Below are 23,063 nucleotides of genomic sequence, written 5' to 3'. Positions count from 1 at the left end.
CTTTTCTCAATGGATAGAGATACTTTGGAAGAAGGTCTGAGAAGAGTTATTGGCTTCCACGAGACTCGTAGGCTAGACCGGTCTTGATTGGGGCTAGCAAACAAGCAATTATTATGCACGGGATAAATTGGCTCGGGGCTGGAGTAGTAGAATGTCAATGCAGGGACTTTGGACAATGTGCCTGATGTGACGTGAGACGCTCGTGACCGCGCGAAAAGGCGCCACGCGACTGTGGGTCCTTGCACGAGATCGTCCCGCCAGATCGGAATTCCAACAGGGGAAAGTGCGTCATCATTCCAGCCATCTAGCCTCAACCTTCACAAACAAGTCGCACCACGCCTGTCCCTATGTCACGATCGCGTTAACGACAACTAGGCATCAGAATGCCGCCCATCCTCTCCCGAAAGCGCTCGCCATCCGCTTCACCGCAAACAGAACCGCCACCGAAGCGTGCGCGCGCTCGCAAAGCTACTGCACCCACGCGCAAAGGCAAAGAGTCTGTCTTCGAAACCCTCGACGCACCGCCAAAGGCCAAGCTCACGCTGGCCCAGACGAAAGCCCTGTTGGAACAAGAAGATGACGACAGCGAGTTGTCAGAACCGGAGAGCAGCGAAGATGATTTCGAAGATGTTCCGCTGAACGGCGCAAGCAAGGGCAACGGCAAGGGAAGGGCCACAGCTGGTGGTGATAGCGACGAGAGCGAAGCCGACGATTGGGAAGACGCGCTTGGTGCGCAGAACAACAATAAACCAGACCATGGTCCTGCACCCGTCATCACTGGCGACATCGCCCTCACCCTATCCGCCGCGCCAAAGACCGCCTTCGAGTCGAAATCGGAAGGACAAAAGGGCGCATCCAAGATACAGCGGCAAATACGAAATGTCACACATTGTATGCACGTACAGTGCCTGATGTACCACAATCTCATAAGAAACGCTTGGATACAAGACAAGGAAGTGCAGAAGATACTAGTGGAAGGCATGTCGGCCGGCTGCTGGCGCGAACTGGAGAGGTACTGGGATAACGCCGGAATCACAGACGGCCCTAGTCTTGTCGTTGTGCAGAGGGCGCCGAGTCCTCCACCCAAGCAGGTGACGAAAGACAAGAAGGGTACATGGAAGAACAGCGGAAAGAACGGCGTCAAAGTGTACGAAAGCCCGCAGAAGCGATCATCTGCTCGCGAAGACAAGAAGAAAGCTCCCGTAGGCAAGGACAAGGGCAAGGGCGACGTCAAAGGCGCCAAGAAAGGTCGCGATTGGAACGCGACATCTGAACCACTCGAGCCGAAAGCCCCAAACATGTCAGCTGGGGATCCTCTGCTTCGCCTCCTCAAATATCTCTCTGCGTATTGGAAGTCCAAGTTCCAAGTCACATCTCCGAGCCTACGCAAACGCGGCTACCTCTCGCCATCGACGCTAGAAGCCGAGATCAATACCTGGAGGGATGACCCCGATCATCCCGATACTTTTGGCGAGCGAGTGGAGAACTTAGAAGCATTTCGCGACAGAGCTCGTAAATGTGAGGGGAGCAGGGACTTGGGAGAGCAATTGTTCACCGCTTTAGTCCGAGGGCTCGGTATCGAGGCCCGCATGGTAGTCAGTCTACAGCCAATTGGTTATGGCTGGAATCAGGGCGAAGAAGGAACGCCTAAGAATCTGGAGAAATTGAAGGATACGAAGCTTGCCGACAGCAACACTCCTTCGAAATCAGCAGCCACGAACGGTAGAGCGAAACCTCTCGGCGGTACAAACAGGGGTGGCAAAACGGCAGAAGTTGACCCGGACGATAGCAGCGACCTGAGCAGTGTCATATCTATTTCTTCGGGATCAGAAGATGAGCGGCCTACTAAGAAAGCGCGAAAGCCCCGCAACCCCCGCGATGAACTGCCATTTCCGACCTACTGGACAGAGGCCATCTCTCATCTCACCCATACACCTATAGCAGTTTCGCCGCTTCCCAAGGCGATAATCGCGAGTGCGGCGTCTTTAGACAAGTTCTCCGAGTTCTACGCTCGCGGTGGAACGGCCGACAGGGCGAGGCAGGTATCAGCCTACTTCATCGCCTTCTCTTCTGACGGCACAGCAAAGGATGTCACTGTAAGATATGTACCCAAGTGGCCTGGTCGGACAAGAGGTGTCCGTATGCCTATTGAGAAGATACCCATACACAACAAACGCGGCAAGGTCAAACGGTGGGAAGAGTGGGACTGGGTGAAGTCGCAAATGCACCCCTATGCACGACCTCACGACAAGCGTCAGCCATGGGATGAAGTTGAAGATGAAGGTGATCTTGTCTTGGTTCAACCAGAAAAGAAGAAGGAAATGCACGAAGGCGGAAAGGAGACGCTACAGGGCTATAAGAACTCCACTGAATACGTGCTCGAACGACACCTCCGTCGCGAGGAAGCACTCATACCCGGCGCCAAGATCGTTCGACATTTTACCTTTGGCACAAGCGGCAACGAGAAAACGGAGCCGGTATATCTGCGAAAGGACGTTGTCAACTGCAAGACGCAAGAATCCTGGCACAAAGAAGGTCGAGAGGTACGGGAGGGTGAACAACCCCTCAAGCTCGTACCCAGGCGGGCTGTTACGGTAACACGTAAACGCGAAATGGAAGAGCAGGAACGTCTTGAAGGCGAGAAAGTGAAACAAGGGCTTTTCTCTAAAGCGCAGACGGACTGGATCATTCCTGATCCTATTGTTGACGGCAAAATCCCACGTAACTCATACGGAAACATTGACGTTTATGTGCCCACGATGGTGCCGAAAGGCGCTGTTCACGTTCCACTCAGGGGTACCGCGCGCATATGTCGCAAACTCAACATAGACCATGCGGAAGCGTGTACCGGGTTCGAGTTTGGAAAGCAACGCGCTGTGCCTGTCATAACCGGTGTTGTGATTGCACAGGAGCACGAGGATATGCTCATTGATGCTTGGGAAGTCGAAGAGGCGGAAAAACAGCGAAAAGAGAGAGAAAAGAGGGAGAAGTTCCTATTGGGACTTTGGAGAAAATTTGCAAGTGGACTGAGAATCGTGGAAAGAATGCGAGAAGAGTACGGTGAGGATGTCGAACTGCCCGTGAAGGAAAAGGCGGTATCACCCGAAGAAGATGGTGGGGAAAAGAAGTCGCAATGGGAAGTGTTTCAGAACCATACCGATTTCGAGGGCGGCTTCATGCGCGACGATGGCGCTGATTCTGGCGGTGGCTTCGTACCTGAACGGACGCACCAGAGCACACACCATGATGATGACATGGCTGGTGGTTTTCTACCAGCAAGTCAAGACGATCCTGAGCATGGGGATCTAACCATTGACCACGGCGAAAAGAAAGATGTGTCACGCGCGCCCATGGCGGAAAGTACATATCGCACACCGATCTCCCTCACGCAGGCGCTTCAGCAGCCGCCCAGCGAATCCAGCGAGCATCCTGATGAAGATGCGGACGAGGATATGGACGCGCCTGAACCTCCAGAAGACGAAAACAGCGACGAAGAAGACGACGACGAGGATATGCCTCAACCAAAACCCACCCGTCGCAAGTCGAACGCCACATCTTCAACTCGTGGTCGTGGTCGTCCACGTGGTCGCGGAGCCAAAGCCCTGACGGCGTCCACGCGAAAACGTAAGTCTACAGTCATAGAATCAGGGTCTGACAACGACACGCCCTCTGGCGCTCCTTCCGACCCACCAACACCACCGCCATCTACACGTTCAGCGCCGAGGCGTAAGGCAGCCAGGAAAAGTGACGCACAAGTCAAGAGCCACTTCTTTGCCGAAGGAAGCGATGGTGAGACGGATATGACGGATATGACTGAGCGGAACTCGCCAAGGAAGAAGACGGCTGCGACACGAGGACGCGGGAGTGGCAAAGGCAGAGGGAGTGGACGGGGAAGAGGTAGAGCGGGGAAAGCCAAGTAGCAATACGAGAGTAGAGTATTGACACTGAGGCAGACGTGCAAAATCACTCGAGCTAATCTTGAAGATACGGTCAGAGGGCATGAATTCTGTCAGCCTACACTAGGGCTAGACCAGTGAGACAGATCTCACGATCCGCCTGCGCCAGTGCGCTTACCTCATCCGATAGCGTAGCGGAGCCCCGATCCAAGTACCACATTACATCATCTCTTCCCCAGATTCCTCCCACATGCGTAAAATTCCCGAAACTCAAAAGCGCAAAGATGCGAAAAACTTCAGCGTCAAAATCAATAGCAACTAAGTATTGCCGCATTCAGAAGGCACTGGCGAGTCGACGCCATGCATGCAGCTCTGTTTTTAGAACAGCCCAGCGTCGCTAGGTGCGCCTGGGCAAGTCTTGGTTCCGCCGCTGCATCCTCCCGACTCTTGGCAAACTTCTGTACCCGACTTTCCCCCCTAACTCCCTCGCCCGAACAGTCAGCTTGTTGAAGCCAAGGTGCGCCGTCGCACAGCTGGGAATTGCTTCTTTATCGCCGTTCTTATCGCGCTGGGAGCCCTCCTACACCCGGCTCCTACATGAATGACAGCATGACAGCGGCGGCAATTCGATGGTCCGGCAGTGCTAACGGTGGTAGCGATGCGTTGTTGGGGTACGCCTGCAGCACTGTTATCCCAATCGTACGCCAAAGTACGGTAGGCATGCTCTGGGCGCGGCCCATGTGGGAATCTCCCCCAACATTCCGAGTGCCACGCCCGCCGTCTCCTTCGTATTCGTTCTGAGGTGTGCCGGCGCGAGCGCCTCTTGGCTATAATGCGCGATGTTTGATCTGCGATACCTAGCTCGCACGCTCATTAGTTGCCAGAAACGTCATGCTCTCCGGTCTTTTTCTATCGATGCGTCGAGATGTGTGCATGGGGTTGGCGTTTATAAGTACATTGCTGCTGCTGTTGTTTTATTTTATTGCGCCCCGTCCCTACACCGGCCTTTATCAGTCTCTCACTTTGCCAATCTTTTCCTTTGGCAGCTGTCACTCGCTTTGAAGACTTTGACTTTGGTCTTATTGTTAATTATCTAATTTTTGGGAAAGATGCGCTTCTCCGAGTTCCTTACCGTCGGTGTTGTGGCGCCTCTTGTGGCTGCTCATGGTGGAGTCCCAGGGGCACCCAAGATGTTTGGCCTTCCGAGAGACTTGCAAGCCGACTTTAAACCTCCTGTCGCTGCTCGCGTGCTTCGACACCCCGCTCAGCCAAGGGATGGCATGTTGGAAACCCGCCAAGGTGGTCAGAACGGCCGTTGCGGACCCAGCTTCGCCAACGCCAAGTGCGCTGCGGGCTACTGCTGCTCAGGTGCCGTATGTTGATCTTAGATCTTGAACTGTTACAATAGCTGACTCGCTCTAGGGATACTGCGGAACGACCAAAGATCACTGCCAAGCTCCTGACTGCTTGATTGACTTTGGCCCGGCTTGCGACGCCAACAAGACACCTGGTGGAGCCAGCACACGCAACGACCCCCGTCCTCAGAGGGGCAGCGTCGCATACGGAGGTGGTGGTGTCTACGCCTGCAAGAAGGCTGGCACTGTCGCCATTACCTACGATGACGGGTAGGCTCATTCACAACCCCACGTATTGATAGCACGACTAATCAGCATCCAGCCCATACATCTACACCGACCGCGTCCTCGACCAGTTCGCCACATATGGCTTCAAGGCCACATTCTTCGTCACGGGAATCAACCTCGGAAAAGGCGCAATCGACAGCACAGCGCAGTGGTCCAACGTGATCAAGCGTATGGTTGCCGAAGGTCACCAAGTCGCATCCCACACATGGTCTCACCAGGATCTTAGCCAAATCACCGATGCGCAGCGCTACGACCAGATGGTCAAGAACGAAATGGCCATTCGCAACATTATCGGAAAGTACCCCACATACATGCGTCCTCCTTACTCGTCTTGCAACGACGCTTGCCAGGCAGTGATGAAGAACTTGGGATACGTAGTCAGCTACTTCGACTTGGACACGGATGACTACAACCAGCTATCCAACATCCAGGTTGCCAAGAACAACTTCAAGAACAAGATTGATACCACCGTTGGTGGTCCCGCCTCAGGTCACCGCCTCGCTATCGCCCACGACATCCATGAGCAGACTGCTCTCAATCTGACTGGTTACATGCTCGAGTACCTCAAGTCAAAGGGCTACCGCGGTGTCACTATGGGCGAGTGCATGGGTGAGCCCGAGGCGAACTGGTACCGTACTGCTACTTCCGGCGGCTCTACGACCCCTCCTCCCACCAGCGGCGGCGGCAGCGGCAGTGGTACTGCTGTTTCCACTGACGGATCTTGCGGCTCAGGCAAGGGAACGTGTGCTGGATCTACCTTTGGCAACTGCTGCTCTCAATACGGCTGGTGCGGCTCATCCGCTGATCATTGCAGCGCCGGCTGCAACTCTGCCTTCGGAACCTGCACTGGCACTGGTGGCAGCGGTGGCGGTTCAACCACCCCCGCCCCGACCAAGAAGGTCTCTACGGATGGCACTTGCGGAACTCAGGGTGGTGCTACTTGCGCTGGTTCAACATTCGGTAACTGCTGCTCGCAGTATGGATGGTGCGGATCTACTTCAGGCCACTGTGGTTCTGGATGCCAGAGCGGATCCGGCACTTGCAACTAGAACTTCGTTTAGAAGAGGAGCATTCAGACCTTACTCGTGTAGAGGCGATGCTCGTAACGCAGCTCTGTATGCGTGTTAATATAAGAAAATAATACAAACAAATACCCATACTCTTACAACACCTGACTTCTCCGCAACGGTGTGATTGTTTCGAGAAATGATAACATATAGACAATTAGGAGCAGTATCCGGGACATGGTCGATATATGTGAAGATGGCGAAACGCACTTCGCAGCGCACACTTGAAGTGTCAGCACATTTCACCGACTACATGGTCGTGGCTGTTCCAGCAATGGAATTCCAGAGATTGATCACAGGCCGTTCATCAAGAGCAATATCTACATCTTTTCGGCAACAGATTTGTAAAGCCCTCTTCGTAAGCACTTTAGCAGAAGTGCAGCGAAGAATCACCTCCCATTTCATACCATCAAGCACTTACTTCGACTATCTAAGTCCCCCAATTACTTCCTTCTAAGACCATGGCACTAGCCGTACTCCCGGCAATCATCGTCAGTTTTGTGATCGTCGTGGCATCGCTCGGTACATTCTACATCTACAGGGCATACAGGCGCGTGCGCTATGCAGTCCACGATGTGGAGCGCAGCCACCATATCGAAATCGCCGGTCTCTCGCAACAGCGGTCCATTGAACTTCATGACCTCGAAGGTCCGCGTAAACAATATCATAGCGGTCAGTGGTACGGCTCCGAGAGTGTAGTTCCCACACACGTCGCGCCGGCCGCGAAGCCACTGCCGCATACTCCGGAGATTGAGTACTCAGGAGGTGAGGGGCTTGTCAGACCTCCTGGTCGAGTCTTTCTATCCACTGGGGTACAGCAACCTGAGCTACTCTCTCCAAAGCCCGTGCGAACGGTGACCACAAGGCCGAAGGCAGAGCCTGCGAGTACCGCATATGACCCAGATCAAACGGCAGCATCGGAAATATGGAACAAGATTGAAAAGGGCGAGCTGGACCCCTCACGGCGTAAGGCGCAGAAGAAATTCCCAAAGAAACCGAATGCCCCAGTACCCGAAGTTCTCCGAGATCCTTCAGAGTTTGAACGCGACACCATGATAGACGTCGACCTTGATAATAGTACCAGAGAATGGGCAAAACCCAATCGCCCCGCGCTGCCCTTCACACCACGCTTAAACAAACGCGAGTCGTCTGACAGCATGGCTACGGTTGTCGACGCTAACAACGCGAACATTGAACGTCCCCAGTCATACGTCAAGCGCAAACAAAGCATTGGTACAGGAGCGATCAAGCCGAGTGAACCGCTAGATCGAGCTGCAGAGGCGCGCCGCCAGATGACGGAAAGGAAGAAGCAAATGGTAGAAAGGCAGAAGCAAGAGGAAGCTGATCGTCTAGCAGAGGAACAAAGGCTGGTAGACGAACAAAAGCAGCGCGCAGCTGAACAACAGAGACTGGCTGAAGAGAAGCAGCGACAGGAAGATGAGGCAACGGCTCGCTCATTAGCCCAAATTTCCGATGACGAAGACATTGATCTAGACGACAAGAGGCCCTCTGAGTCTCAAAGACCGCGCACTCGCCGGAGATCCGACTCGTCCTCTAAGTCGAAGCGTGAGCGCAAGAGTCGTGAAACGTTGCTCACAAGAACTCCCAAGCGAGCGTATACCTTCGCGAACGACGCTTCCGATGGTATCGACAACCCCAACACGGACGAAAAGACCAGTAGCAACAGTAAAGGAAGCTCTAGGAGCATGAGTATGAATGATCAGGCAAGGCCAGACTTCAACGCGACCATGCCGTCAATTGCCGAGGGAGCCCATGTCGACCCTTTCTCTGACAACGCAGCAAGATGGTCGTACGGCTCCATCAAGAAATCTGTTTCGTCAATGTACTCTCCCGATCACATTTCATTGAACGATGGCGAAGGAAACTACACCTCGAGGCCTGCCGACTACAAACGTAGGGCCGCGCCTGAAGACACACTGGAGAACCCGTTTGCCTCTGACAACGACCCCCAAGACCCCTTTGCGACAGCGCAGAGATCATCGGCTGCGTCAAGCAACGACAGTCGAGTGTCATTCTCGCAAGTACAGCGAAGATCGAACGCCTCCAGCAATGAGAGCAGAAACAGCTCAGGTACAAATTATCCCAAACGCAGCGACAGTAAAGCTAGCGCAAAGAATCGCGCTTCTGTGGATAGCCAAAGCAGTCAGCAGTCGGCCCGCGGCCGTGAAAAACCTGAACGAAAGCCATCTGTCGCATCCCGTGCATTCAGCAAGATCAGTCGCAAGTCTTCATCTTCGGACAAGAAGAAGGAAAGGGACTCCGCGAGCTCGACACAATCTCGGGAACATGAAGGACCAGTATTGCGAGGCGGAGGAAAGATGTACGTGGAGGAGCCGGAAGAGCTGTCATCGTCAGAGGATGAGCATGAAGACAGAACCAAGCAAGAGCAGAAAGTGAAGAACGGGGCGGAGATGCGCGGCGGTTCAGGAGAAAAGGACGAGAGCGAGATTGAGAGTGAGGTTGAGGTTGAGACGGAGCACGAAGACGAAAGCGACGCTGCCGAGGTCGGACATTCGGAGGACGAACATTCGGATGTGAGCTCGAGCGATGAGGACGAGATCGAGAGCGAGAAACACGACTCCTCCGAAGAGGAAGGCTCAGGCGATGATGATGACGCATCCGAGGATGGGGATTCGGAGTCCGAAATCTCTGATGCGGGCACTTCTGACGCCATTACTTCGGATGACGAATCTGAGGAGGAGGTCTCGGATGATGAGCAGGGCCCGGTACTGAAGAAGCCGATTGAGGTCGTGGGTGTCCCAGCTGGGAACGCGGGCAGGGTCAAGGCGTGATGCATCGATGACCGTATTTTCCTTTCCGCTGGTAGGGTTCCGCAGGCGTGACTCTCTCTTGCGCTCTTCGCACATATCTGTACTTTATTTGTAGTCGTGATAATAACTGATACCTGTGTTTAATTCATTGTTCATGTAAAAACAGCATCCATTACCTCGCTGCCTACTCTTGATAGGAGATAAGATGCACACATGTGATACATGAGCTAATAGTCTAAAGGATACTCGCAGCTTATACAAGAAAAAAACTAAACAGGCCTGCGGGCTACATTAAGACAAAAACCTACAAAGTAGGTAACCTAACAGCAACGTAGGCTCTAGGGTGTTTAGTTTTTTCTTAGATTGGCGTGCTTGTGGCGACTGATTTGCTCCATATTGCTCATATCGCACGACCTCATGTGCCATCTCTAGACACGCTCGTCCAGTCCCCAATCCCCTCATCATAGATCAAACGAAAGTACACTGTCACATTCAAGACGACTCATTCAAGAGGACAATGCAATATATTCCCAGAATGCCCATACCCATGCTACCAAATGCTAAATCGACCTGGTATCCCCAATCTTGCCCAATCCAGCCAAAAGCAAACGCCTGAAATGGAGACATCACAGCCTATCCCAAGAAAAAGTCAATCGTACATCATGAGATAGTGCCTAGATCATGACATACAACGCCCGCCCGCCAACCGAAAAGAAAACGCTCATGTACCAATGACCCGGAAAATCGCTAACAAAACAAGGGAAGAAGGAAAGAAGGAAGGAAGGAGTTGAGAAGGAACGAATACACACATGAGGATTAAAAATAATACTAAAGGATTTGGTATAAAGACAAGGCGTAAAGCGAATGCATGTTGGTGGAAAGAAAGAGAAGGAAAAGGTTAACGAAGGGTGTCAATATCAAACTTTTGGTCCTTGCGAACCGTGACCTGGGGTCTTCTTCTGCTTCTGATGCTGCTTCTGATGCTCGCGTGTGTAATCAATGGTTTGGTCAAAGAAAATGGAGTGAGTGAGGTAGTCGGAGAGATCGTTTGATGCTTGTTTGTCGTCATCGTCATCGTCGTCTTCGGCTGGTGATAGGTAATCGTCGTACGAGGGATCTTTCGCTCGCTTGTTCGATAGCTTATCCTTGGATGACGAACTGATGGTATGTGGTTTTTTGGAGGTGTGTTTGGCATCGGTCGAAACGATATCCATAGAGTCGACAGCTTTTGGCCCTGCGTACGGACTGCGTCTACTAGGCGCTCGAATGGTGGTGTTTGAGTTCTTCTCTTCTAGAGCTTTGTCTTGGACGTCTTCAACGCTCAGCACGTTTGCCGGTCCAACGCTCGGTATTGGCGGAGGTGGCATCGATGCGCGCGCCTGCTTCTGCTTATCTTGTTTGCGTGGGGATGCCGGGATGGTGAATATGGGAATGGGCTCCGGCTTGATCTGCAGCTCGGCTGCACGCACGCCCTCACCAAACTTGGGGGCTCCTTTCTCATCCCAGAGTCGCTCGTCGATCCTTGCCTCATCTTCGCTAGTAAAGTTGAGATCCTTGATGCTTTCGTCAAGACTGTGGCGTATTCGCTCGCTTTCAGACGATACCCGCTCGGAATCTCCGAAGCCTGAATCCTGATGCATTGGCATACGGTACCCTTGCGCTATTGAGAAGCCCGTGCCAACTCTGCGTGAAGGTTCTGGACGATCGAAAACAAAGGAGCCGGTGCTGACGCGCGACGGGGGGGAAGTATTGGAGGCAGAAGAGTCCATGGCAACGTCGTATTCGAGGTTGGTGAGCACTCCAGAGGCAGGAATCTGGAATTTCCGACCTTCTTCGTAGCCCGGCGAGGCATCTGAATCTAAGTATCCTTGGTCTGGCTGTGTCTGTGCCAGTTCGTGTACGCGAGTGCTAAAGGAGGCCTTGTTCCCAAACTCTCGATGATCCTGATCAGACGATCCTTGTGCGCTGCTTCGCATAGAGTGTGGCTGGAGTCCAACAAATGACACGCTCAGCGGAGCGTCGTCGGCTGGCCTGCCCCCAAGAAATGAATTCTCCATCTCGTTTGGCGGACTTGTGATACATATGTCTTTCGGCTCTTGCGTGACAAAGTCATGGACGTCAAGGTCGGCGCATCCTCGCTGAACGAGCTTGGTATCGCCGTCAACGTAAATTTGCTCCCACCTCGTTTCTCTACTAGCTGGTAGGCTTGCAAGCTCGTTCTCGAGCTCTGAGTCGTCGAGCGACATGACGGACCGATGGCCGGGATAAGGCGAGTATTCGCTTCGTCTGTTTCTCTCGCTGATGCTCAAGGGGCCAGGAGATCGTCCACGATCGGAGCGGTTGTCGGGAATGATGTATGAGCCAGAAGATGCGGGGTATTCTGTGCGCGGTATGTTGATTTCCTCGAATGACGACTGCTGTCTGGAGTGGCGGCGGTGTTTGGATATATCCTCGAGGTCGACTGCCGTCCTGGGGTCGATGTACTCCTTGTCGCTTCGATGTGTAGAAACACTACTTCTTATGGCAGCCTTAGGCTTGAAGTCCCGGTCTAGTATATCGTCAGGGAATTTCTTGAGCAGGCTTGCTGCTGACGGTCTCCCTTGGGGTGAGTCACTGAGCAGGGCTCTGATAATATCGCGGAAGTAGACCGGTACATCTGTGTTTGGTCGATCAAGGGTGCGAGTTAGTGGTCGCTGTTGCCGTTCCGGTTCGTCTTGCAGTTCGGCCAGCGCCCACAACACCATGCCCAGTTGAAAGAGATCTGACTTGACGCCGATGTATATTGTTACACGCTGTCCGCTTTCGACTAGCCTGGCCAGCTCAGGTGACTCCCAGCCGACAGGGCAACCGCGACGGTTGATATCGATGATCTTGGCGTTGTCGTCGTTGTCTATAACGATGTTTGAGAGGGTGAAGTCGCCTTGCACAAATCCAGCTTCATGAATCTCGGACAGACCCTCGACGATTTGTCGTGCCCACCGCTCGCGGCGTTCCCAGGTGAGTTGTCCCATGGGCTTGTATTGGCTTGTGGGCTTGAAGTCGTAGATGACGTCCACCAGCGCGCCCAGCTCAGCATAGCTAATGAGTAGCCCTTTGATGAGCTCGTTCTGCTCATCGACTATGACGCCTTCGAATCTGATGACTGACTTGGATTCTTGCAGGCTGACGAGAGCGTTGATCTCATACAAAAACTCCTCGACCGCGTCTGGACCCGGAATCTCCTTCTTGATGTACGTATTGTTGTTGACGGAGACCTTGTATACGAAGCCTGAGATGTGAGAGTCGAAAGAGATGGCGCTCTCTCGGAAGCGCTTGCAGTCGAGGTGTTCGATGGCTGACGTGGGCGGGTACGGGATAGCCTCGTTGATATCCTCGGTGACGTGTACATGGAGACGACCGTCGGCAGTCTCGAGCTTGAGGTTTGTAACGGTGTCGTAGAACTGGATATCGGGTAGCGAGTCGCGGATGGCTTCGTAAATGCGCTTGCTCTTGTCGCGTTGGTAGTGCATCGTCTTGAGGTCCGCCTCGAGTGAGTCCGCCTCGAGATGGCGGTAGTCGCACGATACTGTAACTCGCCTCCATTTGGTGGGTTCCTCGGCAAAGGTGACGAAGAACTTCTCGCGGTCCGACAGGTCGCGGAAGTGCATGCTGAGGTTGAGGATCCACTTTGCTTCGAGCTCCTCCTGCAACCGTACATCGTCGATGTCTGAGGCTGAGTGATGGGAGCCGCGGTCCGAAAAGGCGTCTGCAACTTCCACTGGCGGGAGTTGTGGGGGTCCCTCGATTGTAGACATTTCGCCGGCCGACATGTAGTCTTCGGGTTCTTCAATGCCATAGTCGACCTGGCGCGCGCCTGCTGGTATGTTGGAGTCGGGACCGCCGCCAATGGTGCGCTCTATACTGGGAAATGACTCCATTTCTGGCAGTGACTCCTTCTCCTTCTCGCTATGACTCTCGTGCGGACTCAGCACGTCTGGAGCGGACATGGACGGCACAGACATAGGCGGGGGCGAGGGGTTTCGCTTCGAGGGCACGGAGCTCTTGCGGTCTTCCGAGACAGCTCTTCGATGTTCCGTCTCAGGCACCTCGAGCAGCTTGTCTCTCTTCTCGCTCTGCATTCGCTTGAAGGTCAGGGGCCTCGGCAGACCTGGGATGACTTTCCTGCTGCCTCTCCGCCCCAGCAGTCCGCCGCTCGAATGGGGCCTCGTGATCTCCTTGCTGTCCTTGTTCTCTTTGCTCTCCTTGTTCATGCTCTCAGACATCCTGGGCTTGGTGGGCGAGGGCGGTGGCGTGTGCTCGTCCTTCTTCAGCCAGGAGCCGATCTTCTGGAAGTTGAGGCGGTCCCACATGCTCCTATGCTCGCCCACTTCGGTGCGCGCGCGCTGGCGGCTGCGACTCCTGCTCGAGTCGCCATTGTCGGCCGATAGCAGCGGCATCTCTTATCCCCCTCTGCCAGCCTTCGGGCGTGACGTTGGCGGGCGGGCGCGCTGCGGGGAGGTTCCTGGTCGGGGTGGTTCGATACGGGTCGACTGGATTGGTGCTATCGATTTGGCGCCGACTGCATGCTGTGTCGCGGTCCTGTGTAACTGTGGCTGTCTGCGTCCATGGATCTACGTGATGCTCCGTGCCACGCCACCTGCTCGCTGCGGATTCGAGGGCTGCAGATTCTGCACGACAATCTCCGTGCTAATGACGAAAATACCGCGGTCGTCTATTGTTGACGCCCAAGCGACATGCGCCCAAATGAGCAAACGGGCCGCAGGGCAATGCACGCGGATGTCGCTGGTGAGGCTCGGCGGGGGTCTGGTCAGGAGCAGGGCGGCGACGAGGAGGCTGGCGGAGGTGTGCTAGAGGCGACGCGATGCAATGTGCGATGATGAGTCGTCCCAAGCAACATGGGATGAAGGCGACTGAGGCTGGGGGCGCGGAGCCAATGACAGCGCGCAGGCGGGCGAACGGTTGAACACCGCCTTAGCGTATCCCAGGCAAAGGCGCCAAATCACAATTCCAGAGGCGACTGTCGGCACCTCACACACGCCTAAGCCTTCGGTCCCAGGTGGAAGACAGCGACGGGGAAGAATCAAATAATGCAAAGGAGAAGTAAATTTTTGCAGCGCCCCCCTATGGTAGCCATGTATCTGCTGTACAGCTGGCGGTCAAGCGCCAACACCACATTGGACAGAAAAGGCCCTCTGCCTGCAGCGGCCGCAGCACCAAAATCCCGAATCTGGTCCTCTGCCTGTCAAATCAGGCGCGACGCCGCCCTGGGTCCCGCCGTGACATAGCACCGATTCCCTACCCATTGGCCGCCGCGAGCCTGTGGCAGCCACTCTAGCAGACCTGCGGTGAGAGTCACACATCTCACCGTCGCAGCTGGCATGCTCAACCACCACCCGCTGCCTCTCCGACCCTTGGGAACCGCCATATTAAATTCCTGCTCTTGCTCCCTTTGCTCTTCCCTGCCTCAGCCGCCGCCCCTCATCAATTTTCACATCACCATATAGCCAAAACCCCTCATTTGGGCCTGCGTACATTAGTCGACGCGTAGACGAGGGCAGCTACTGCACCTCATGGTACTTGCGGGAAGGTACTCCGTCGTCGCAACAGTACACGAACTGCCCCACTCAGCAGCTCGCACAAGGCACGGCTCCGGCAAGCTTCGAGTAAAGCTGCTGCTGCACCTCGGGGCCATCATGCTCGCTAATGTATCTCCATCCCTGACCTGGGTTGTACTTCCGGCTGTCTTCCCAACAACTTGAAGCCGTCCATCATGACCATCAAGAATGAACAAAGGACCTATCCCTTGCGCATCTTATCATTCCCAAGCCCTGATCTGTAGTCCCTCACCCACTTCACCGGACCGCGCCATGCCGCCGCACATCACAGCCTCGAGGACACACCCAAGGACAAGCAAAACCACCAAAACAAAAAGTGAAGCTTCCTCACCACCGAAACAGCAAAGTCTGACAACAACCTCAACTTTTCCCAGCCCCTGAATATGATTCGTTCCCTCCAGTTCGCAGTGTGCGTTGTTCACGCTCCTTTCACTATATACCAGGCAACGCCCGTTGACACGTCAATGTGGTTCATGCACCAGACGAAGGAGTCGAGGGCTAACGCACACGGGCTGCGCGTAAGGCGCTGAAACATCACCACATGCATTCTTTCTTGCTAGCCACAAACGCCACGAACAGCGTTGGCATTTTCTCCTCTTCTGTTAGTCGTGTTTTAGCCCGGTGTTTTTCCAGGTGGCTTCAGACATGTGGCAGTTGCGTCACAGACTACATAGTTCCTTCCATCGCCATGCCATGCAGGCGCAGAGTGAACCAGGCGTAACGCGGCACTTGCAAAATTCGGCCGTTGAAGCTGACGACGCACTATTGCTAATCGATTGCATAGTGTAGCCGTCACGAAAATGCCCGGCCCAAATATGCGCATGGCTTGCTGCGGCATCCCACGATGCCCCCTGTGACGCGTGGTGGGGTTCGTGCATGAGGGGTAACGAAAAACCACGAGGGCTAAGGGAGGGGTTGGGAAGCTGCAGCTTGGGTACGTAGCTACCATGCTGTCAGAAAACGGCTGAAACTCTGATTGATGAGCGTAAATGATGCTGCTTCCACAAGGTCCTATCTTTGGTGGGCTGAAGACATGCCTAGGTATAGCAGAGCTGTGGACGAAGACGGGAGTGGTAGCTAGGTACGGACCGCCCCGCTATCGGCAGCCTGTGAACGCGGAAGAGGGCAGAAGGGATCATGCTGGATATGCTTCCTTCTTATCAACCCGCATATTGTGGTTGACGTGAGATCATCCGTTTGCATCATCGGAACCTCTTTCACTCACGCGCATGCTACGCATTGAACAGCACTCTGAGAAGAGAGAATTGTTATCATTCATTACCAATGCAGTCGAATCGTTATGGCTCTATCGCCAATGCATATGCAAAAAACGCCCAAAATGCGTTGCGCTGCTGAGCACGCTATTCGCTTTATCGTACAAGTACTTCGTCCCAAGTGAGACTCGCTCAGTCGTCGTCCTCACCAGACTCCTCTTCCTCCTCTTCCTTCTTCTTTTGTTCGCGCTTCTTGCGGTCACCCTTCTTTCCCTTGAGCTCCTTCTCCCACATCTTGTTCGCGGCGTCCTTGTCGAGATCTGGGAAGACAATGTCGAAGACTTCCTTGTACCATTGGACGGGGCGGCCTTCTATGCCCTCTTTGATGTTCTGTGATGTGTTAGCAGACATTCCCACTTTTGTTTAGAATAGGACAGCATACCTCGGGTAGTTCAAGCCAGTCGCTCATGTTGTCGTGTGGGAAAATGACCGTCTTTGCGCCCGCTCTCCGTGCAGCAACAGTCTTCTCACGTAGTCCACCAATCCTCAGCACCTTGCCGGTAAGAGTCAGCTCACCAGTCATGGCAACATCATCCCTGATCTTCCTGTCAAGTGCCAGACTGAGCATGCTGGTCGCCATGGTGATGCCAGCGCTCGGTCCGTCCTTTGGTGTGCCACCCTCGGGGCAGTGAAGGTGTATCCTCGCGTGTTCGAAGAACTTGTTCTTGGGGAACTCGCGGGCCATGATACTCTTGGCGAACGAGTAGGCTACACTGGTCGACTCCTTCATGACGTCCCGAAGCGATCCACTGCGCTCAAGACCGGGCGATGAAGATGCTGAGAGCGCGTTCTGCACTATCGATTCTATGTAGAGCGCTGAACCGCCCATCGACGTCCATGCCAGGCCCATGGCCACACCGGGTGGCGTAAAGTCGTATAGACGATCTGATGTGAAGATGGCGGGTCCGACGTAGTCCTTCAAGTTGTCCTTGGTGATGGAGACGTGCACGGAATCTGGGATCTTGAGCGCGACGCGAGGCTTCTCGGTGGTCTGCTCCTCGATGTTTTCTGGTGTCTCCTTGAGATCGCTCTTGTCCTTGTCTGACTCCTTTTGCGCAGCCTTGCCCTCTTCAGTGAGCGCTGCAGCCTCGGGGAGAGCATCTTCGCCTACATCGGTAACAATCTTCAGCGCTGACTTGCGGTACACCTTCTCGATGTGCTTCTTCAGATTTCGAACACCAGACTCGCGACAGTATTTGTTGATGAGCTCAACAATCGCATCGCTCTCGAGAACGACATCGGCGTCCTTCAGCCCACTCATCTCCTTAGCTGCGGGAGACAGGTACTTTTCAGCAATGGCGATCTTCTCGTCGGAAACGTAACCTGACAGTCGAATCACTTCCATACGGTCAAGCAATGGTTGTGGAATCGTCTCATCCATGTTTGCTGTGCACACGAACAGAACCTTTGAAAGATCGACAGGTACATCCAGATAGTGGTCCAAGAAGCTGTTGTTCTGCTCTGGGTCTAGCAGCTCGAGAAGTGCTGATGCTGGGTCGCCGTGGTTGCTGTTGCGTCCGATCTTGTCGACTTCGTCAATGAGAACAAGGGGGTTCTCTGTTTGACATTTCTTAAGCGCTTGGATGATGCGTCCTGGTAGCGCACCAACGTATGTCCTTCGATGACCCTTGATCTCTGCTACGTCGTACATACCACCGACACTGAAGCGGTAGTACTGACGGTTCAGAGCGCGAGCGATCGACTTTCCAATCGACGTCTTACCCACACCGGGTGGACCGACCAAACACAGAATCTTTCCTTCGACTGTGCCGCGCAACTTTCCGACAGCGATGAACTCCAAAATGCGATCCTTGACATCTTTCAGTCCGTGATGATCCTCGTCCAAGACTTCTCGCGCATGCTGAATACCAAAGTTTTCGGCGCTGCGCAGACCCCAGGGTAGCTGTGTGAGCCAGTCAAGGTAGTTACGAGTGACGTTGAACTCGGAACCGTTGGGCTCAAGACCCTGTAGCTTGCTCATCTCCTCTTCGAAGACCTTGCGCACGGCTTCAGGCATAGCCAGCTTGTTAGCCTTCTCGTTGAACTTTTCGATAAGCTTGTCCTTTCCATCCGATTCGATGCCGAGCTCGCGCTTGATACCCTTCATCTGCTCCATCAACATGTACTCGCGGTGCTTCTTGGTGACTCTGGCATTAACATCGTCGGCAACCTTCTTTTGCAATTCCGCGCTAATGAGCTCCTTCTTGAGCACTTCCAAGGCCTTGCTGAGACGCTTCTCAATGTCCATCTCTTCAAGCGCATCCTGTAATTCATGCGACTCGGCTTGTGCTACCGCGGCGGCGAAGTCAGCAAGCTTAACAGGATCTTCCCCAACGTTCATGGTGGTGTGGACAGAGAAGGTCGAAACATGGTCGCGGAACAGCGGATTGAGCAGTGCCACTCCCTTGAATGTGTTGACAATCTCGTTGACCAGCACCTGGATTGTCTTGTTGCTCTTCAGATCGAATGGCTCTTCGACCATGTTCTCGACATCGGCAATGCTGACATTGCGACCCTTGAGAATGGTGGGTACGAGCGCTCCCTGGGCTGCCTTGGCCTCTTCTGTTGCCTCCTCGAAGCTAGCGACAACATCGCCCTTGGATTGTGTTGCGCCTGCCTCCGGCTCTGGGGTGTCCGCACTCTCACTCAGTGTGCTCTCAGCCACAGATGACTCCTCCTTCGCTTGCGGTGGCGACTTGAGACCAGTCATCTTTATACGGCGGTGTGGGTAGAGGACGCAGGTCATGGCGAAGTTGTCATCAGCACCCACGGGGAATGCGCTCGTGACCTGACAAAATGTGCCCACGTCGTACACCTCGCTGGGATCGTGGATGACGTCCTTGTCGGCACCATCATCCTTGAACATGAATGCACCGATGTAGGGCTGTCCTCGCTTGACCATGTCCGCAATTGCCTGTCCGACCTCTCTATCTCTAATTGTGATGGCCTTGTAGAACCCCGGGAACAGCGGACGCTTGACGAGCGGTATCGCCATGACTTGCGGGTAGACGTCGGGTATCGAAGGCTTGACGAGGGCTCGTTCGGCGCCCTTTCGCTTCTTGCCACCGCCGTCGCCGCCTGAACCGCTTCCTCCTGCTGCGCTGCCTCGCCCAGAACTCGCCTTTGGTGGTATTGGCTCAGGCGCATCGCTCTTGCCCTCGAGCTCTTCTGCTCTTTTCTGCTCCTTCAACTTCTTGGACTCCTCTGTTTCTTCCTCCTTGGCCTCCTCCAGCGGCTCTGGTGGCGCCTTTGTATCATCTTCCTTCCGTCTACCCAACGTTGTGGAGAAGCTGCGGTATGCGAAGAGCGCGGCGGGCGGCGAGGAACACCGGTGATGTTGCCGGGCAACCAGAGATGCCGTGCATTGTGCGGGGAGATGGCGCGACGAGGCTCTAGTGGTGATAGTCCTCGCATTTGATCGTGAGGCCTGACGAAGGGCCGCCCGCCACGGCAAGTTCTGTCCGTGGAACATGGTGAAATGGCGTTATGTCGGCGTGGGTGGTGGTAATACTATACAAAGAATGAAAAGAGTGCACGTGGGGATACGTGGCACTCGTAGTATGACCGGGAAATCTAAGAAGAGGGTCGGGTGGGGTGCAATGAAGGTTGACAGGTTGTAGTGGCGGCGTGTGAATTGCTCAGCATCCTTCCGAATCTCGACATCATCACCGCCCAAGCTCCTCCGATAGCCCCGATGGCAAAACCTCGGCAACACGCGACACTGCCAATCCGCCTCCAACCACCGTCTTTCTTTCAATTACTGCTCGATTCCGGCACGCCAATCCGTTTCAATCCCTTGTTTCTTAAAATCCACTCCATACCGCATGCTTACAGTCATTTGCGATCCATCGTCAGGCTCCGACCTCGGCTGCTCTTCCAAGGTTCATGCTCGCCGTCTACGTTTCCAATCTTGTAGAACATCATCGAATCCGATCGAAAGCAGCGAAGACCGACCGCTCGATCTTGCTTATACATCACATGTGCCTAGTAATCTGGATGCGCGTTCTTGCCGCAATGAGGATAGACGCGTATCTGGTCATATCGACTCTTAACTCCGTTGTAGGGCGAAACCTCGTTCTAGGATGCGAATGCACATCGTGCTTCTTACAGTGTTCCTAGATATGCCCCGAATATATACCCCGAAAGCGAAGCTGCATAGAATCGTGCCCACAGCAAGCCTCAATGCGTGTGGGCGATGCTTCCTTAAGGGCGCTATGGACGTGGCTACACGCGTGGGTCATGGTTACCGGGCCACGTAGAGACCCCCAGCCATCGCGAATCTCATCGCGCGATCACGTGAGGCCATTTTCGAGAGTTGGCCGTGTCGCAATCTGCAGCATACAAAGCGCTGTAGCTCACTAATTGAAAGAAGAATGATATACGTATACTTCAACTGGAAGTATGCAACATTCTTTGCAAAGCATAGATTTCTTGTAGGCGTCTGACGGGGCACCAACCCAGCTGATCCCGGTGCTGTCCCATGAAGCCACGACGGAGTGACGATATGGAGAAGATCCACCAGTTCCCTCTTGGCCTTTGCTCAAGTCACGTCAATTAGCGGGCGATCTTCCCACGCCAGTGGTAGGTTCCACGATATGGTCACGCTAACGTCATCGCGTTCCACACATTTCAACGGCATGATGTCCGCCCAGCGCCGAACGCTTGTCACAAGGCCAGCAAACGGCGGCTCAAGTACTATGAGATCACTCGGGATCTCATCATACCGCTATACTTTACCAATGCAACAGCCTTCAGTTTGCTCGACCTCCACAGCGTTTCTAACCTTCACTCAACTCACGATCGGCTAGTGTTTTGAAAGCGACATCACCATGTCACATCATTCGTCGCTCAATGACAACACGGGTACGCCTTCAAAGTGAACCTCCCTAATTGCATGTTCACTAATCCATGATAGAAAGTGTATCTCTACCTCGACGCAAGAAGGAAGTGCAAACCCGCATGAAAGATGGCAAAGAGGTCGAACTCCACACTTGGAACGGTCCACAAGATCCTGACAACCCGTATGTTCCTCGAGACTCCATCTGAACTCAATTGCTGATGGAAACCAGGTTCAACTGGTCAACCAAGTACAAATGGTTCTTGACAATAACCGTTTGCTTCATCTCCATCTTGACAGGTCTTCCGGCTGGGTCTTACGGCGCTGGAAACGAGTACATGGCAACACTATTCAACGTTCAAAATGAGCCGTTTCCAAACCTTTACTGGGCGACGTGTTCGTGGAATATGGGTGCTGCTATTTTCCCACTACTATTCGTACCTTTGACCGAAAACACTGGTAGAATGCCTGGATATTTTGTAGGTTTGGGTGGCCGCATAGCCCATCAACTCGCTAACCCCTGCGCAGGTCGCTTACATCGTGTTCGAATTGTTCCTGTTCGGCTCAGCCTTTGCCGATAACTTTGCAACCTTGGTCGTCACCCGTTTCTTCGGCGGTGGCGCATCTTCCGTTTCCATCAACATCGTGGGCGGCAGCATTAGCGATGTTTGGAAAGGTGACAAAGCTCGGAGTCTGCCAATGTCCATTTTCGGCTTCACGTCCGTAGCTGGTATTGCTCTTGGACCCTTCGTGGGTAGCGCAATCGTACAGCTTGGCTATCCTTCCACTGGACTACAATCCCCTTGGCGATGGTAAGCATCTGCATTATCTGATTGACCCAACTAACGAACATGCAGGATCTACTACATCCAAATCATCTATAACGCGGCCCTAATCCCAGTGTTCTACATCATCCTCAAGGAAACTCGTGGCGACGTCATCCTCAAAAAGCGCGCCCAGAAGCTTCGCAAAGAAACCGGTCGCGAAGTCTACGCAGAATCAGAGCTCGAGAAGCCCTCCATAGCCAGCCTGCTTAAGGTTTCATTCATGCGACCTACCAAAATGCTATTCACCGAGCCTGTCGTCACCTTCTTCACTCTTTGGATCAGTTTCGCCTGGGGTATCCTCTTCCTGTTCTTTTCCTCAGTCGTCCAAACCTTCAGCGCTAGCTACGGTTTTGGTACCTTCCAGACGGGTCTTGTCCAATTGGCCATCACGGTTGGAGCGCTCATTGGTACGCTTATCAATCCCTTACAAGACTGGATGTATCTTCGCACTGCTTCCAAGAACAAGGAACGCCCTGGCAAACCCATACCCGAAGGTCGCTTATATACCAGCATCCCTGGTTCCTTGCTCTTTACTGCAGGATTGTTCATGTATGGATGGACGTGTCGACCAGAGATTCATTGGATCGTGCCTGCGATAGGCATTTGCATCGTTGGTGTGGGCATCTACTCCATTTACATGGGTGTAGTCAACTACCTCACGGATGCTTACGAGAAATACGCTGCTTCTGCACTTTCAGCCGCATCGCTTGGTCGTAACACGTTCGGAGCCTTTTTACCTTTCGCCTCATATTCGCTTTTCCAGAACTTGGGGTTCGGTTGGGCTGGCAGTCTACTGGGCTTTGTAGGACTAGCGTTGAGTCTTGTGCCTGTGGTGCTACTCCTGAAAGGGCGTCAGATCAGGGCAAAGAGTCCTTTTATGTCAGAAGCCACATTCGACGATAGGGATGACGACGAAGAAGTGAATGATGGCAAGAATGGTGCGAGTCATCGAGGTACATTTGGACCAGCGGGCGTCGCAGGTGGGCCACCTGGCGCAGTGGACGAGCATGTCTAGATGGCACACGAGGTCATGCAATATGGGTGATAGGTAGTTAAAAGGTCTCCTTGAGTATTCTATAGATCATTAGCTCATTTGCCACAGGTGTGCCGTC

The 23,063-nt window shown here is 53.8% G+C and overlaps 6 protein-coding genes across 6 annotated transcripts; 4 read left to right on the top strand and 2 right to left on the bottom strand.

Annotated features, from left to right (window-relative positions):
* Positions 1–383: 383 nt before the first annotated feature.
* J4E85_004665 (uncharacterized protein) lies at positions 384–3,920 on the top strand (the record flags this gene model as incomplete). The annotated part of the gene is made up of 1 exon (XM_051468918.1): positions 384–3,920. One exon carries the CDS (start codon positions 384–386, stop codon positions 3,918–3,920), a length of 3,537 nt encoding a protein of 1,178 aa, XP_051327133.1.
* Positions 3,921–5,005: 1,085 nt separating this feature from the next.
* J4E85_004664 (uncharacterized protein) lies at positions 5,006–6,588 on the top strand (the record flags this gene model as incomplete). Its single annotated transcript, XM_051468917.1, has 3 exons — positions 5,006–5,269; positions 5,319–5,521; positions 5,574–6,588. 3 exons carry the CDS (start codon positions 5,006–5,008, stop codon positions 6,586–6,588), a joined length of 1,482 nt encoding a protein of 493 aa, XP_051327132.1.
* Positions 6,589–7,067: 479 nt separating this feature from the next.
* J4E85_004663 (uncharacterized protein) lies at positions 7,068–9,419 on the top strand (the record flags this gene model as incomplete). Its single annotated transcript, XM_051468916.1, has 1 exon — positions 7,068–9,419. One exon carries the CDS (start codon positions 7,068–7,070, stop codon positions 9,417–9,419), a length of 2,352 nt encoding a protein of 783 aa, XP_051327131.1.
* An 896-nt stretch (positions 9,420–10,315) lies between these two features.
* J4E85_004662 (uncharacterized protein) lies at positions 10,316–13,834 on the bottom strand (the record flags this gene model as incomplete). The annotated part of the gene is made up of 1 exon (XM_051468915.1): positions 10,316–13,834. One exon carries the CDS (start codon positions 13,832–13,834, stop codon positions 10,316–10,318), a length of 3,519 nt encoding a protein of 1,172 aa, XP_051327130.1.
* A 2,585-nt stretch (positions 13,835–16,419) lies between these two features.
* PIM1 (ATP-dependent Lon protease pim1) lies at positions 16,420–19,759 on the bottom strand (the record flags this gene model as incomplete). The annotated part of the gene is made up of 2 exons (XM_051468914.1): positions 16,420–16,617; positions 16,670–19,759. The coding sequence occupies 2 exons, from the start codon at positions 19,757–19,759 to the stop codon at positions 16,420–16,422; spliced, it is 3,288 nt and encodes a 1,095-aa protein (XP_051327129.1).
* A 1,357-nt stretch (positions 19,760–21,116) lies between these two features.
* Positions 21,117–22,966, top strand: J4E85_004660 (uncharacterized protein; the record flags this gene model as incomplete). Its single annotated transcript, XM_051468913.1, has 5 exons — positions 21,117–21,150; positions 21,203–21,308; positions 21,357–21,603; positions 21,653–21,936; positions 21,982–22,966. The coding sequence occupies 5 exons, from the start codon at positions 21,117–21,119 to the stop codon at positions 22,964–22,966; spliced, it is 1,656 nt and encodes a 551-aa protein (XP_051327128.1).
* Between the last annotated feature and the right edge of the window lie 97 nt (positions 22,967–23,063).

The sequence above is a fragment of the Alternaria conjuncta genome (genome assembly GCF_024043145.1).
Source record: "Alternaria conjuncta strain BMP 0040 chromosome Unknown scaffold_6, whole genome shotgun sequence".
Lineage (NCBI taxonomy): Eukaryota > Fungi > Ascomycota > Dothideomycetes > Pleosporales > Pleosporaceae > Alternaria > Alternaria conjuncta.
Note: the sequence above shows the minus strand (reverse complement) of the source record. Positions and strands in the feature narration are given on the sequence as shown.